The sequence below is a fragment of the Astatotilapia calliptera genome, chromosome 3, assembly GCF_964374335.1.
Source record: "Astatotilapia calliptera chromosome 3, fAstCal68.1, whole genome shotgun sequence".
NCBI classification, from domain to species: Eukaryota; Metazoa; Chordata; class Actinopteri; order Cichliformes; family Cichlidae; genus Astatotilapia; species Astatotilapia calliptera.
Window position 1 is genome coordinate 60,668,033 of NC_137424.1, and position 17,182 is coordinate 60,685,214.

The window sequence follows — 17,182 nt, forward strand, 5'->3', positions numbered from 1 at the left end:
ATGCGGAAGTACTTACGTGACTGACTTTGTTTACAACTTAAGAACTGTAAGTTCAATGCATTCTAATTTATTTCCGGAGCCCTATCCCGAACGATTATCGCCAGAAAACAGGTCAGTAAAACTGAAGGCCAGTGCAGATACTACCACGAAAGCTAAAAGTGTTAAGATTATGTTGAATTTTGATGTTGAAGGCTCAGAGGAAAGTGAGAAACTAATGTATGCAGGATCTGCTCCAGCACAGCAAGGAAGTTTCAGAGGACGGAAAGATAAGAGTAGAGATGTGTGTTTTTGCTGTGGAAAGATAAGAGTAAGTGTCGATTTGCAGTCTCCAACAAAGCACGCGCGCCTCGACCACAGAACGCAGTACAAGTTCCTGCCACTAGGCGTCAGCGGAGCTCTTCCAGTCAAGGTAACTGGCAACAACGGGAAGCACGCAATACTGGCTCCACATCTAAGCAGCCTTACAATCCACAAGGTAGACAAGCTAGAGGTGCAAATTTAGCTCAGTTTTCCAGCAGCCGCAGACACCCAGAGCAAAAATGAATTTGTGTATTTAATTTAACACAAAGGGTGAAATGTTTGCTGACACTGATAACAGCTTATGTTTTCTCTGCCCTATGTACCGACCTGATGGAGAAGGAACAGCCTCTGTGTCAGCTGGACGCCTCAGCAGAGAATGAACTCAACATCGTTTTTTCTGGTATTCCACGTCACACACTGTGCCAAAAAAAAAAAAAAAAAACGTGTACAAATACAACAAGCCACACTTTTGTTTCTCTCACACTGTTCAACAACATGATAACTGCTCACACAAGTGAAGGTCAAACAGTGATTTTGTCACATAACTCAGACATAGGTTACGATAACTAAACCATGTCGACACATAGATCTACCTTATACCTTATATTGGCTTTATACCTAATCATGCACAGCTCATGAAAAACAACAAGCCAGTATATGTCAAGCAATGTCCCATTTCCACCGAAAAAGCCGCAGCTCTAGATGTCATCATAGGAGATTTATTGACTACAGGAGTAGTGCCTGTGCATGAAGACACACAGCCGTTATTTGCATTTACACATAGAAATAAGCAGTACACTTGGACCCGTCTGCCCCAAGGCATGATAGACAGCTCTGCTGCTTTCTCAATGGTGGTCCGTGCTACCCTGGACAGCTTCACTCCTCCAGGGCTGCACCCTGATCCACATGTGGATGACCTCCTCCTCTGTGCTCCGAGTGAGGAACTATGTCAAACTGCTACACACATGCTTCTCCAGCACCTCCAACAGACTGGCCACAAAGCATCGGCAAAGAAAATGCAGTACTGTCAGACTTCTGTTCAATATTTGGGATTTACACTGTCCCACGGAAAACGTTCCATGACTGCAGACAGGGTCAAAGTTGTGACCTCCGTCCCTCGGCCCACTACACAGAAGGAAATGCTGTCCTTCTTAGGCATGGTGAACTATTGCAGACAGTGGATACCAGACTGTTCTTTTCATGACCACATTCTGTGTGACTGTTGTGAACCTGCACAGGTGTACTGGCCCAAGAGCATGGCAGTGGCTACCGTCCAGTAGCCTTCTATTCAAGGTGCTGTCCGTGGTTGTTCAGGAATGCCGGCCTGCCTGAGGGCAGTAGCAGCTTGCTCTATCATGATAAGGGACTGCGAGAAGCTCACACTCTCACATGACACTATTCTACACACCAATCACCAGGTCACGACCATTCTAGCAAACATAACTACACAACATATGCAAATCTCACTATAAAAGTGAGCAGCACACCCAATTCGCCAGCACACTTACTTATTCGTATGCTGTGTTCTTCTGACCGACAGGATGGCTCAGACAGGCTTGACGTTCATGACTGCATGACACGTATACAGGAATCCACAGCACCACGTCCAGATTTAGAGCAAACACCTATTCCAGACTCAGCCACGGTTTATGTGGACGGGTCCTGTTCAAGGCCGAATGACAACTCATTTTTTTGTGGCTATTCAGTGGTGACATTGCCTGACATAATACTAGAGGCTCACTCATTACCATTTCACTCAGCACAAAAAGCAGAGCTCATGGCTTTAATACGTGCCTGTGAGTTACATGTGGATAGGCGTGTGACGATTTACACAGACAGCCGCTATGCGTTTGGCGTTGTACATGACTTTGGCACATTGTGGAGACAAAGAGGATTTAGATCTGCTGATGGAAAACCGATTGCTAATTCTGATCTTGTGCAAAGACTTTTGCAGGCTATACAGCTACCATCGGCCATTGCAGTTGTAAAAACGAAAGGACACAGTACAGCTGACACAGACGAAGCAACAGGTAATGCCCTAGCAGACGTGACAGCCAAGGCTGCAGCTGCGTCACAGCTGCAGCACCTCGACAGGAAGTATTATCTGTGCCCCTACAGCTGCCACTTGTTACACTCCCAGACTATTTAGACACAAATGTTGATTTAAAATTCATACAAGAGCAAGCCTCTGCATAGAATAATGACTGTACCTTAGATGACAGAGATGGCCTATACAAAATCTTAAGGGTTTGATTGCCCTCCCATCTTCCCTACTGCCAGTCCTTGTCCGACATGAAATGTCGGACAAAGAGGGGTAATAGGGGCAATAAAATCAAGATTTGTAAAATCAAGATTTATTTGTAAAATCAAGATTTGTAATTGAGAAAACATTGCATGCAGTAAAAAGCATATTAGCAACTTGTTTAACATGTGTACGAACTAATGTAGGAAAACCAAAAGCAGAACATCAGCATTTACCACAACCAGATTTTCCATTTCATACATTACAAATTGATTTTACACATATGCCAGCACAAGGAAGCATCAAGTACTTACTGGTAATAGTGGATCAATTTAGTAAATGAGTAGAAGCTTATCCAACCTCAAAAGAAACTGCAGAAGTAGTCTATCAAAAGTTGAGCAATGAAATAATACCCAGATTCGGAATACCTCACCAAATTAACAGTGATAGAGGACCTTCATTCACATCAGAAGTAATTCAAAAGTGTGCTAAAACTTTAATGACCTGGATCAAATTACTTCCTCAAGTCCTCTGTCAGATTAGAATGACTCCATCTGCAGTAACCAAATTATCTCCATTTGAAATAAGACTATTTCCAACACCATGGTCAGCTTCCAGAGGGGCACTGCTATTAGAAGGTGATGTAGATATTGCATTGTCCGACTATGTCTACAATTTGGTAGAAACACTGAATAATAACTATCAGAAAGTTTGTCTCTCTCAGCCTTTCCCCTCCACAGTTCCAACCCACAAGTGGAGACAAGGAGATGCGGTGTTAGTGAAGCCGCTAAAACCAAGGACACTCTGGGAGGCCGCGCGTTTTCCAGCCCCCAGGCTGTACTGGCAGTGACGAGAACCAGCATCCTTACGGACGGACAACCTCAGTGGATTCATGCCAGCAGGGTTAAGACCAGCCCAATCGGACCATCTCAGGCGTCGGATCAAGCAGACGACATCTCCGGCGGGCATACACACCAATGTACATACACACACGCAATTACTGATTAACACACAACACCTGAAAGAGCCACGGCTCAGAGCTCTTTGATCCTTCACGTGAACAAGAACAAGGTACTCAACATTCAGCAGGAACAGAAAGCCGAGAGTACCACATGATGTCTAATCTGGTAAAGCTAGACTCATTCCATCCTGATCATGGAGGAAATGAAATGCCCATTGTCATCACACGACGCTTATTCAATGTCTCTCGAACCTGGGACCAGGCCAGGAGACGACTGAAGAACTGTTTTTCTTATATATTTTCTTATATATTTAGGTTATTTATTATATCTATCGCATTAACTTTAGGATTTTTCTTTGCTATTTTGTATTGTAAACTGCAACCATGTTCACATTTCTGCAGGTCGTATTTTGCTGACGATACCTCATGCTCTATTTTGCAAGACACCTACTTAATGCACTCCTCACGCTCCCTAAAATCAGTAAATGACAACATAGACGCCACTAATAAACCATTTTATGCGCCCTCTAGAGCAGGAGCTAACGCCTGGTATGAAAATGCCACAATAGCCGCTCGTGATTTAGGAAACAGTAACTGTTATGTCTGTTCAAAGGGTAATCCAGAACAGGTTATAGTAGGATACCCCATATCCGGTTTCCCCCTCACTGAGGGACTAGAGAAAATCGGCGGAGATAATGCTCTCCTTAAAGACACTTTACAGTTGACTCTGAGCCCTCTCGACTGCCTACTTAGACACACACACACACCAACTAACCCTGAGACTCCATTAGGCGAATTATTGAAGTTATCTAATGACACCGCAGGGACCTGCGCCCCAATGAAACACCCTAAGAATAGGTTAAAACCCTCACTGCCCTTAGGACAGATCCTAGTATGATATGTCTGCGCAGACTAAAGTTAACTGGCCCAGACACCCATATAGATTATACAAAGGATAACTATACATTTTTCTCTGACTCCCCAGGTGCACGCTGTAATGAGACATGGCTAGCTGTCTCTGTGGCTGAAGTTTTATCATATCTGGAGGAACACACACACAGTTCAAGTTCGAGCGGAGAATCGATCATTGTTCCCCCAGAGGGTGTATTAAATGACACTGACTGGGGGGAGTTAGTTAAATCACACATGGTCACGCGCCTAACTAGACCAATCCCACATGCTTATTGGATGTGCAATAATACCCTTAGATTAGCTTTACCTGTTAATTGGACCAGTACCTGTGGTCTAGTAACCGTTGATGTATGCTGTACTTTCATTCCCAATAACACCGCCCCTAACGGTTCATTCACACAAGCTATGAATAAACTTGAAGCATTGCAGATAGAACTAATTGCCGATACAGGCCACGGTCAGTGGCTACATAAGTGGCTACAGGACACGTTTGGAAAATGGAAGGAACTAATTGTAGCCTTTGTAACCATTGCAGTATGTTTTCAATGATTATTGTCTGTTGTGTGATACCATGTATATGCTCTCAGAATTTATGATATTAAGCTTGCTCGTAGGACCAGTTACATTTATGATTTGTTTTACGTTTATGATTTGTCTTTATATTATGTTATTACATTCTGTCTTTATACTATGTTATCATTTCATGATAAAAGGGGGGAACTGTTGTGATATTTTGATACCATGGTAGCATTTACAGGATATTGTTTTATTGTGATATTATACAGGAAAACTGTTACTCAATAAGGCCCATTTACTAGTTGTTTTTCTCTTTCTCTCTGACCCAAGAATTGATGTGTAAGAATCACAGGCTGGTACCCCAAGGTCGAAAATACCACAGAGACGAGACCACTTCCTTACTCCCATCCTCCTTTCCTTATCTTTTAGAAAAGAGCTTGTTAAAAAGCCAGGTGGTTTGTTTCAGAATTCACTAATGAAAGAACTCTGTATTCTATGTCTAGGAGTGTATTTTGCTGGGATGATCATAAATTGTAACTGAAGAGCTGAACTATACAAAGGATACTTCTCTGCTCACAAGGCAGGAAGATGTTTCCTTATTTGGTCTGTACCGGTTTGAACTGAGAACCTGCTGACACACGAACCTTTTTTTCCTCTATATAAGCTGTTTTGTACTGAATAAACCTTTGAGTTGGTTTGGGAAGGCAACCTGAAGCAGTCTGTGTTTCCTTGTTCTCCCAAGCTACTCCCGGCACTGTAACTAACCCAGCTGAACGGCATACTTGAGTGTTACTTTGAATAATTAGGAGTCTTATAAGGAAAGGACAAAACTCTGCTTATCGGTGCTCACGCCTTGGAGGGAAACCGGGACGGAGATTTTCTCTTCACCTTTCATGCTTTAAATTTATGCGGACATAAACTGGACATAATCTGAATGGAAATTCCCACAGAAATGATTTTGTCCTTACAGGGCATGTCTGAACAATGTTATATCATGAAGAAAATTTTAAAAAATCTATACACATTCTTCTGCCTTGGCTTCTTGCCACCGTCCAAAGACATGCAGTTTGTGGGGATAGGTTAATTGGATAATCCAAATTGCCATTAGGTGTGAATGAATGTGAGTGTGAATGGTTGTCTGTCCCTGTGTGTTAGCCCTGCGACAGACTGGTGACCTGTCCAGGGTGTACCCCGCCTCTCGCCCTACAGACAGCTGGGATAGGCTCCAGCGCCCCCCGCGACCCTGAAAAGGATAAGCGGAAGCGAATGGATGGATGGATGGATATACACATTCACACAAATACACATACAGTGACATTTTATACCTTCTCGTTTATACCTTACTGTATATACTATAGTCAAAGTCAGGCATCCCCCCCTCTGCCCCCCTCTGGCTGCCTGTGCCTCAATTTTATCCCACAGTGGCAGAGTGAGGTTTGGAGCCTTCTCACATGAGTGCTGAGTATTTGCATATGAGAGCATGAGGGTGGGAATGGATGTTTGCATCTGTGTGTGCCTGTATGTCTGTGTCTTTATGTCAGGTCGGGTATCAGACGCCACCTCTCTGGGGACATCTCAGGCCCTCCACGGTTTGGAGGTTATATTCACATAGATTATCATGATGATGTTGTTTATTATATTGCTCTCTTTTTTTTTTGCTTGTTTTCTCTTTTTTCTTTCTCAACAGGTGATCCAGGTGATTGATATATGTATTTTTTGTCTGCTTATTTTGTTTGTTTTTGTTTTTTGCCCTTTATCACCATCCCTCTTCTCCGCTGTTTTTCCCCCCTCTTTCTTATCCCCAGTCATGTCTGTCCCATATTTAGGAAGTGAAAATAAAATAAAATAAACAATAAAAGGTGAATCATATAGACGATTACGGCAAGGCTGGGATGGTCCATTTGGTAAAGTAAATCCGTTGGGCATCTTTCTTTGCCTTTAGACAATAATTCTGATGGCAAAAGAGCCAAACTGGACAAACAAAAGAAAAAAAAAAAGATTGGCCTGAATTCAGTCAGTCACTCCTTGCCTGGGTTAAACATGAGAACTGTTTGGAATTAATCTACACACGTACATTCATTTTACTTAGATCGCTTTGGAAAACACTATCTAACGTCATTAAAGCACTGGTTAGCGTTAGGGATAAGTTTAGGGTTCGGGCTGGAATACATGGCTGGAACGTCTATTACAGCAGAGTGTCATTCTGCTGGATTTCATCCATAACCCAGCGTGTAGCATAAGAATGCAGAAGGTCATCTTTCACGTTCCTCAGGACTTGATAAATTGTCACTATATTACGCCTCGGGAGTGAGAACAGGCTGAGTATGGGGTCTGCAATTTAGTAGAGTGGACCCAGGAGTTTTTTTTCCTGCTTTTTAATATACTCTAGGTCTCCATTGTTGTTGTCTTGCTTAGGCTTGTTAAATTGTATTTTAGCCTGATTAAATGTTTTAACACAGAAGTGTTTTGTGTATTTAACTGAGTTGCCCTCTCTGGGCACTCCTCCCTGTAACTTGCCTCCCAACAGTGCCTGCCTGTGGTGGTATAGGTGTTGGTCTACTTTCTTCCAGTTTTCTGGTGTTGACTCCACTCAGGTGCCCCCAGGTACACTTGATATCTCCTCTCTTTGCCTCTCTAAATACTGTTATTTACACTCCAAAGTTTGCCTAAAATTGTCAGAGTTTTGTCGTCTTTTATTATCCTCACTATGATGGATATTGGGTTTCAATTTATGATTTCTGTGCTCTCAGAGATGGGCACACGCACACAGAGTAAGCTACAGATACAATTCTTTGTATTGTAATGCTCTTTATTGAACTGTGTATACAAATTTCTTTTCATTTTTAGCTATATAGAAAGGCTCACAAATAGATAGGACTGCTGTAGTAGGAATATTGTTGACAGGAAATCGCATAGTAAAAATAGATTAAATTGTCAGCACATGCCCACTTAATCTGACAGCACATATATAAACGTCTTGATGCATGCTCAATCATCCAGGTAAGTACATCTCCAAAAGTTGATTCTGTTCATCTGGACGTTGCTACGTCCAGATGAACAGAATCAACTTTTGGAGACACATATATAAATCTATGGGCTTGCAGGATACATGGGTAATGCAAACTTGTATAACAAATCTTAGCACTTTTTTCCCCAGGTTTGCTGAATGTGTGATGAGTTTTTAAAAATTTGGTAATTGAACTAACACATGTATAAAAGAGTAGACAAATATTAATATATGTATCTGGTAAATATGCATATACACCTCAAAACAAAAGACATAACACAGAGATATGCTTGCTTGACGCTTCAATTTTAAAGAAAGAAGAGAACAGTTTTCTTTGCAGAAGAAAAATGTAAAATCAATCCTTTTGTAACAAGTCTGCTCCCACTAAAGTCACATGGCCTTAATGACAGCCCAACTTGTGTTGATTGTTCATTTTCTTTGGGTGCTATAGAGAGGAAAAATATAATGCTGCAAAATAAAATAAAGTAAGAGCTAGCGAAACACAAACACCATCATACATCAGTGTCAGTCCAAGAAACATTAGACTTTCTTGGCGCAGACAGATGGCAGATGAGCATCACACCGCAGATCATCCCAGCACTTGGAATCTGAAAGGTTCACAAGTAGAAGTCAGTAAAATGTTAAAAAAGTCAAAAACCTAAACTCTAGTTAATTAGCCTTTATGGCTTCTATCTTAGATCACGTAAACCTTTCAAACACATTAAGCAATCATGTTAATTATTGTTTTCTAAATTACCTCCATAATTCATCTGAATACAGTGCTGATTGCGATCATTATTGGGCTCTCCTGGGCACCAGTGTGAATAGTGAAAACTGGTGCCATCACTCCACAACCAAATACCCTCCTAGAAGACAGAAATTGAACACATTAGTTCAGGGCGGCCAAAATGTTAAGCATAGCCACAGTTCTAGCAGATCATCTGACTTTGAGCACGCAACCTTCTATGTAAAAACTGGAAATTCTCACACTGGGCATGCTCTTTAAGCTCCTTTAGTCTACTGGTAGTTTCACTATTGTTTACAACCCATATTTAAATCCAATTAAACCCCAGGTCTGCCGTTCATATATTTTTGACATAGTGTATAGGTTATCATTTATGCCTGTTGTGTTTTGTCTTCTAGCTCCTTCCCCTGACTTAGGCTTCCAACATGTGTACAGAAAAGACCAGGTACCTTCATAGCCATGCCATACCATTAGATATAAATCACTGCAGGTGGAAATTTAAAAATAATTTTGACTACAGTGGTTCTGACTGAATTTATTAGACACCTAACAAATACTGTCTAATAATAAAAAAAATACCTGGGGTGCATCAGTTCCTCCAATCCAAATTTGGGGGTAGCCATAATGGGCAGTCAGTCTCTGAATTTTCTGGTACTCTCTGATGCTGTGCACTGATGCAAGGTTTGCCCCCATGGACAAGCAGTTTCTCTTCAGTGGAGAGTGACAGAGAGCAGAAATTTTTAATGTAATTAGTAACAGTTAAAAGTGGTTTAATCAGAAAAGAAAAAGAAACTCACCTCAGCTCTAGCCCAACTCATGGTTGTTGGAACGTAGTAAAAGCAGCGATCACTGTGGCGAGTCCAACGATAAGGACAACCATTGGACCTCTTGACCAGGTGACTGTTGGCTGGGAGCAAATGAATAGTTGTACATGTACATTTGGGCAAAAAAGTATTTAGTCAGCCACCGATTGTGCAAGTTCCCCCACCTAAAATGATGACAGAGGTCAGTAATTTGCACCAGAGGTACACTTCAACTGTGAGAGACAGAATGTGAAAAAAAAAAAAATCCATGAATCCACATGGTAGGATTTGTAAAGAATTTATTCGTAAATCAGGGTGGAAACTAACTATTTGGTCAATAACAAAAATACAACTCAATACTTTGTAACATAACCTTGTTTGGCAATAACAGAGGTCAAACGTTTACTATAGGTCTTTACCAGGTTTGCACACACAGTAGCTGGTATTTTGGCCCATTCCTCCATGCAGATCTTCTCGAGAGCAGTGATGTTTGGGGCTGTTGCCGAGCAACACGGACTTTCAACTCCCGCCACAGATTTTCTATGGGGTTGAGGTCTGGAGACTGGCTAGGCCACTCCAGGACTTTCAAATGCTTCTTACTCCTTTGTTGCCCGGGCGGTGTGTTTTGGATCATTGTTATGTTGGAAGACCCAGCCTCGTTTCATCTTCAAAGTTCTCACTGATGGAAGGTTTTGGCTCAAAATCTCATGATACATGGCCCCATTCATTCTGTCCTTAACACGGATCAGTTGTCCTGTCCCCTTGGCAGAAAAACAGCCCCATAGCATGATGTTTCCACCCCCATGCTTCACAGTAGGTATGGTGTTCTTGGGATGCAACTCAGTATTCTTCTTCCTCCAAACACGACGAGTTGAGTTTATACCAAAAAGTTCTACTTTGGTTTCATCTGACCACATGACATTCTCCCAATCCTCTGCTGCATCATCCATGTGCTCTCTGGCAAACTTCAGACGGGCCTGGACATGCACTGGCTTCAGCAGCGGAACACGTCTGGCACTGCGGGATTTGATTCCCTGCCGTTGTAGTGTGTTACTGATGGTGACCTTTGTTACTTTGGTCCCAGCTCTCTGCAGGTCATTCACCAGGTCCCCCCGTGTGGTTCTGGGATCTTTGCTCACCGTTCTCATGATCATTTTGACCCCACGGGATGAGATCTTGCGTGGAGCCCCAGATCGAGGGAGATTATCAGTGGTCTTGTATGTCTTCCATTTTCTGATGATTGCTCCCACAGTTGATTTTTTTACACCAAGCTGCTTGCCTATTGTAGATTCACTCTTCCCAGTCTGGTGCAGGTCTACAATACTTTTCCTGGTGTCCTTCGAAAGCTCTTTGGTCTTGGCCATGGCGGAGTTTGGAGTCTGACTGTTTGAGGCTGTGGACAGGTGTCTTTTATACAGATGATGAGTTCAAACAGGTGTCATTCATACAGGTAACGAGTGGGGGACAGAAAAGCTTCTTACAGAAGACGTTACAGGTCTGTGAGAGCCAGAGATTTTCCTTGTTTGAGGTGACCAAATACTTATTTTCCACCCTGATTTACGAATAAATTCTTTACAAATCCTACCATGTGAATTCATGGATTTTTTTTTCACATTCTGTCTCTCACAGTTGAAGTGTACCTCTGGTACAAATTACTGACCTCTGTCATCATTTTAGGTGGGGGAACTTGCACAATCGGTGGCTGACTAAATACTTTTTTGCCCCACTGTATCTCTGGTTGACAGATTTTGTATTTTTTAATCATGCTATAAACAATCACTGACAAGTCATGCAAGTAGACAGTGAAATATTTGTTAAGTGATTCACAGTGTTCAGGTGCAGGTATGTGTACAAATATGTAGGTTAACTAACAAAGTGCGGGGAATTCTTATTTCTTAGGCATGTATTTGTGCATACATGGAATTATAGTTCCATGTTCAAATTATAACAGTAATATCTAGATATATAGATAGATAGATAGATTATGCTGCAATACTCACCAACAGCCATGGTTAGAACCATCATTGCACAAAGAAGTGCAGCCACAGTCAGCAGTTTCATGGTAATGTTAGTATCTCTGTTGAAAAAGAAAATCTAAAATGTCTAGCAGTTCATTAAAGAAAGCACACAAGATAATCTGAGAGTTTGTCACAAACCTTTTGAAGAATATCTTCTCCTATTTCTTTTCAGTATCAGCTGGTAGCTTCAACTGTCCAGTGTGGAGGTGCTGAACTTCTCTAAGACCAGCGTTTTAATACCGTTTATATTTACATATTTGCATAACCAGGAACTAACACTGAAAAAAAACTGACACGTACATAATTTGCTAAACATTCATCACACTTCTTTCTTTCCCAACCAAAACCAAAATAATAACTACTGACTTAAAATCACATATTCCCTGAAGCTCAGCAAAGATATAAAACTACAGGACAATTGACAAAGCTTGTGTGTTAAGTGAGAAACTGTGCTCAGGAAGATTAATATACATTGAAACTAGTGTTACTGTCAGTGTTTAGCATTCTAATATTATATAATAAAATATTACTCGTGGTTAAAAAAAGCCAGGAAAGTGTTGCCACCACTTGACACCACCGTTACTCTTTATCCCACATAGCAAAAGTGGTATGGCCCGGATCTGGCCGACACAATGTGCTTACACATGGCCCACATACCACATAGAATGACGGCCCTTTGGTGGCCCAGATCTGGTTTGCCAGAGGTTTCAGCCTAATGTGTACTTTAATCAAGTCATGTAATAACAACATGTCCCGGAACATAATAGTCCAAAAGTAACATGACGAAACTCTGTTCAGACGGTGAATGGACTAATTCTTACATATCACTTTTCTACTCTCCCGGATTACTCAAAGTGCTCTTTACAACATGGCACATTCACCCAATCACACACTTTCTTTAAGCTGACTGCTTCCTAACTACATTCATATGCATTCACACTCCTGACATGGAGACTGGAGGAGCCAAGGATTGAACCAAGTTAACTAAGAAAGATCAACTGGAGAAAAAGAGTCTAAAAAAATACCAATGGGTATTGAATGCTACTTGTTTTCTCCACCAATTTATGTTAATATGTCACTAGTAATTTAAAGAAACAAGAACTCAGGTATAATTTCAATTATATTGGAAAACTCATGCATTTGTACTGCTTACAAAAAGTTGTTTTTAAATCCTTGCTGTTCTGTTTTCTTTGCTGATTTCAGACACAAAAGTCACACTGTAAATAGTTGACACATTGCAATTAAAACCACAGCTGTTAAACTGGCTTTTTTGGATACTGAACAAGTAATGAGGACTGTTGCTCGGTGAGGCTTTGGAACAAGACATCAGTCCATTCACTGTCTGAACAGGGACGAGTCTTAATTTCAACTTATTGTGTAAGAATAATGTTGGGGAGTTGTGGTCTGTAGCTCCACTGAAGAGGAGGGATGGTGCAGTGGGTTCAAGGGACAGTGCCAGGAAGCTGGAAAGGTGGCTAAGCCCTCTGTATATCAGTGAAGCTGGAACCTGGACCTGTGTGTGTCAAGCAGCAATGCAACAACTGTAAAGCTGTCAGGAGTGAAAAAGAACCTTTGCAAATCAATTATTTCTCTTTCCAACACAGTGTGTTCTGGGTCCTTTCTATCACAGTGATACCAAAATATCCGTTGGGCATGTCGGACCTGCAGCCCACAGAGCAAGCTCAGCTGCTCGGCCAGGTGATGGCGTAACTCGCAGCAATGCATAAGGAGCAGGCAGCAGTGCAGCACGTGCAGCACGTGCAGCTTGAAAAGCCACAGGACACAAATATCCCATATTGAAGCTACAAAAACAATGTAAGGGCAAAACGAGGCTGTGGTGAGCTCCCACCTGACGCATCCCTTAATTCTGAGCACTCTGCATACAGGGAGTGCAGAATTATTAGGCAAATGAGTATTTTGTCCACATCATCCTCTTCATGCATGTTGTCTTACTCCGAGCTGTATAGGCTCGAAAGCCTACTACCAATTAAGCATATTAGGTGATGTGCATCTCTGTAATGAGAAGGGGTGTGGTCTAATGACATCAACACCCTATATCAGGTGTGCATAATTATTAGGCAACGTCCTTTCCTTTGGCAAAATGGGTCAAAAGAAGGACTTGACAGGCTCAGAAAAGTCAAAAATAGTGAGATATCTTGCAGAGGGATGTAGCAGTCTCAAAATTGCAAAGCTTCTGAAGCGTGACCATCGAACAATCAAGCGTTTCATTCAAAATAGTCAACAGGGTCGCAAGAAGCGTGTGGAAAAACCAAGGCACAAAATAACTGCCCATGAACTGAGAAAAGTCAAGCGTGCAGCTGCCAAGATGCCACTTGCCACCAGTTTGGCCATATTTCAGAGCTGCAACATCACTGGAGTGCCCAAAAGCACAAGGTGTGCAATACTCAGAGACATGGCCAAGGTAAGAAAGGCTGAAAGACGACCACCACTGAACAAGACACACAAGCTGAAACGTCAAGACTGGGCCAAGAAATATCTCAAGACTGGTTTTTCTAAGGTTTTATGGACTGATGAAATGAGAGTGAGTCTTGATGGGCCAGATGGATGGGCCCGTGGCTGGATTGGTAAAGGGCAGAGAGCTCCAGTCCGACTCAGACGCCAGCAAGGTGGAGGTGGAGTACTGGTTTGGGCTGGTATCATCAAAGATGAGCTTGTGGGGCCTTTTCGGGTTGAGGATGGAGTCAAGCTCAACTCCCAGTCCTACTGCCAGTTTCTGGAAGACACCTTCTTCAAGCAGTGGTACAGGAAGAAGTCTGCATCCTTCAAGAAAAACATGATTTCCATGCAGGACAATGCTCCATCACACGCGTCCAAGTACTCCACAGCGTGGCTGGCAAGAAAGGGTATAAAAGAAGAAAAACTAATGACATGGCCTCCTTGTTCACCTGATCTGAACCCCATTGAGAACCTGTGGTCCATCATCAAATGTGAGATTTACAAGGAGGGAAAACAGTACACCTCTCTGAACAGTGTCTGGGAGGCTGTGGTTGCTGCTGCACACAATGTTGATGGTGAACGGATCAAAACACTGACAGAATCCATGGATGGCAGGCTTTTGAGTGTCCTTGCAAAGACAGGTGGCTATATTGGTCGCTGATTTGTTTTTGTTTTGTTTTTGAATGTCAGAAATGTATATTTGTGAATGTGGAGATGTTATATTGGTTTCACTGGTAAAAATAAATAATTGAAATGGGTATATATTTGTTTTTGTTAAGTTGCCTAATAATTATGCACAGTAATAGTCACCTGCACACACAGATATCCCCCTAAAATAGCTAAAACTAAAAACAAACTAAAAACTACTTCCAAAAAAATTTTTTTGGGTTCATTGAGAACATGGTTGTTGTTCAATAATAACATTATTCCTCAAAAATACAACTTGCCTAATAATTCTGCACTCCCTGTAGATGAGCAGACATTTCCTCTCCAGTTTCCTTCATCTAACAATTTTACTGTTTGTGAACAAAACAATAACCACAAATCCACATGAACGTGAACACCAAATCTCCACATAACATCATTCTGTTGTCGAGCTAGTGGCAGAAAATAAAAATAAATAAATAAATGAATAAACCGCTATTTGGAAAAAGGTTTTTTATTTAATCCAAATCATCTAAAAATTTTAAATCTTCCAAAAAACAAACACACAAAAAATGTCCAGAGCTTTATTTTTTCTTGGTCTCAGAAGGATTTTCACAACAACACCCTTGTGATGCTTGATAATATAGAGACCCTACGATATTAGTAAGTGAATACCAAATACCTTAAAATCTGCTTTGAACAAGTACTTTAAGGATAAAGTGGGAAGAAATAAGTCCCTTTTACAAGAGACAATATAATTTCAAGGGTGTTAAAATATATAATTATGTCGTTTTCACGATATACATAATGAATAGTGCGTTTATCTTGGCATTGGTACCATTGTTGGCAGATCACAGAGAGTCCCTGCAGGTTGCAAAAACTTTCTCACTTCAGCAGGTCTAACATCATTTGGTGCTCGTCTTTTCGAGAACAGTCTTCAGATGGACTTTGTTATCACAAAAACAACATGAAACAACAAAGCAACAGGGACAAAAACTGAATCATCACCTCACATTTCACAATAAGAGTTCTGTTTTTTTTCTGACGAAACTATTCAAAGACGAAGATGCTGAGGCTAAGATAAAGTTACATGAAACCTAAATTACTGTGTCATTCTTCACAAGAAATTAAACCAAATGAAACTGATAGGTTTGTAGCTGACAATCAACAATACAAATCTAACAGAAACTAAACGTATATCTCAAACTGTTGATTGTAACATAAAGAGCAAGGACAAATTAATGGAAAACCTGAAGCCTTCTCTTCGACAATGATCAGTCAAGTCTGTCTACAGTTTTATTTTGTGTTGCGTGTTTTTGGTGAAATAAATAAATAAATAAATAGCCTAAACTCAAATACAACACAACATAATACAACAAATACAAGATACAGTAACTATAACTGTTCAAAGGCATACAAAAAGAGCAGTTACACAATAACTTTATGTGAGAAAACTTGACTTGCCATGACTTACAACAACTAAGGATACAAAGGTTACATGAGCAATAATCTTACTTGGAATTTGAGCAGTTTAATGATTAGAAATGAAAGTTTGTAACCTTGAAGATCAGATCTGACTGACTCAAATTAAAATTTGAATGCATCTCACTACAGTGAAAGCTTTTATGTAACACATAGTTGAATGTGTGACATGGGTAGGTTTACATCTTGGGATTTTTATCATTATCATTGTTGTTGTTGTTGTTACGATCCCCTCTCCTAGGGAGGCGTAACATACACGAGCCCTCACACAAGAAACTGAGTAAAACAGAAAACCGACAGGGCTTTTTCAACAGACCACTTTACATGAAGGCATTAACACAGACAATAGTAAAAGCTAAGAGTTAACTGAGGCAAGCTAGCATCACAAAACTCTAATCAAGTTAAGTTCAACCAGGCACCGAGGTTAACAAATAAAATTCAATGCTATGAACAGAGTTGAGCGAGCAAAGTTCAAAGAGGGAGGCAAGAAGGAAGCGTGTTCAGTCCTAAGCAGCAGACACAGAGCCACAGGTGGATACAATCAAGCACTCATTGCTTCCTGGAGCACCACCGGATCCCAGGCAGTCCAGTGTCTATTAGCAGGGGTGCACATAAGTGGTCTGCAGGTGCGCATGCACTGTCAAAATAAAAGACACGCACCAGATTAGAAGTTGCAATGTGTGTTTGCGTCCATATAAAAGGCACTGTTTTTGTTCGCTTGAGAGGGATTTTCACGGCATATTCTGCACCACATCTCTGTGCGTTCATCATTTGTTTGAAGCGCACCTGCGGACCACTTATGTGCACCCCTGTCTATGAGGGTTGACACACTGCAATCTGCATACAGGAGGGCTGGCACAGGGCTGGATTTGCTTGAAGAGAAAAGCGCTCTCACTCCCTCCGAGGCCCAGGGCCATAACAATTATTATTATTATTATTATTATTATTATTATTATTATTATTATTATTATTATTACTATTATTATCATCATCACCCAGGTTTGAATGGTGATTACCTAAAAAATGAGGCAGAGTGAGCACTGAGAAACATTTATTTTTGTCACCTGTCAACAGTGTAAACATGCTGATACCCT

General features: G+C 41.2%; 1 protein-coding gene across 1 annotated transcript; it reads right to left on the reverse strand.

The window, feature by feature from the left end:
- Nucleotides 1-8,223: 8,223 nt before the first annotated feature.
- Nucleotides 8,224-11,729, reverse strand: LOC113019021 (type-2 ice-structuring protein-like). The gene is made up of 6 exons (XM_026162511.2): nucleotides 11,643-11,729; nucleotides 11,487-11,563; nucleotides 9,481-9,590; nucleotides 9,263-9,391; nucleotides 8,696-8,804; nucleotides 8,224-8,546 (listed from the first exon to the last, which is right to left on the reverse strand). Exons 2-6 carry the CDS (start codon nucleotides 11,545-11,547, stop codon nucleotides 8,479-8,481), a joined length of 477 nt encoding a protein of 158 aa, XP_026018296.1. The 5' UTR covers nucleotides 11,548-11,563; nucleotides 11,643-11,729; the 3' UTR covers nucleotides 8,224-8,478.
- Nucleotides 11,730-17,182: the final 5,453 nt, after the last annotated feature.

Bases quoted from the DNA above. Each gene is read 5' to 3' on its own strand.
- LOC113019021 (XM_026162511.2), bottom strand. From the start codon at position 11,547: ATGAAACTGCTGACTGTGGCTGCACTTCTTTGTGCAATGATGGTTCTA. The intron at 9,591-11,486 runs GTGAGTATTGCA...ATTTGCTCCCAG, and splicing joins GGTTCTAACCATGGCTGTTG to CCAACAGTCACCTGGTCAAG. The intron at 8,805-9,262 runs GTATTTTTTTTA...TCTGTCTTCTAG, and splicing joins GAGGAACTGATGCACCCCAG to GAGGGTATTTGGTTGTGGAG.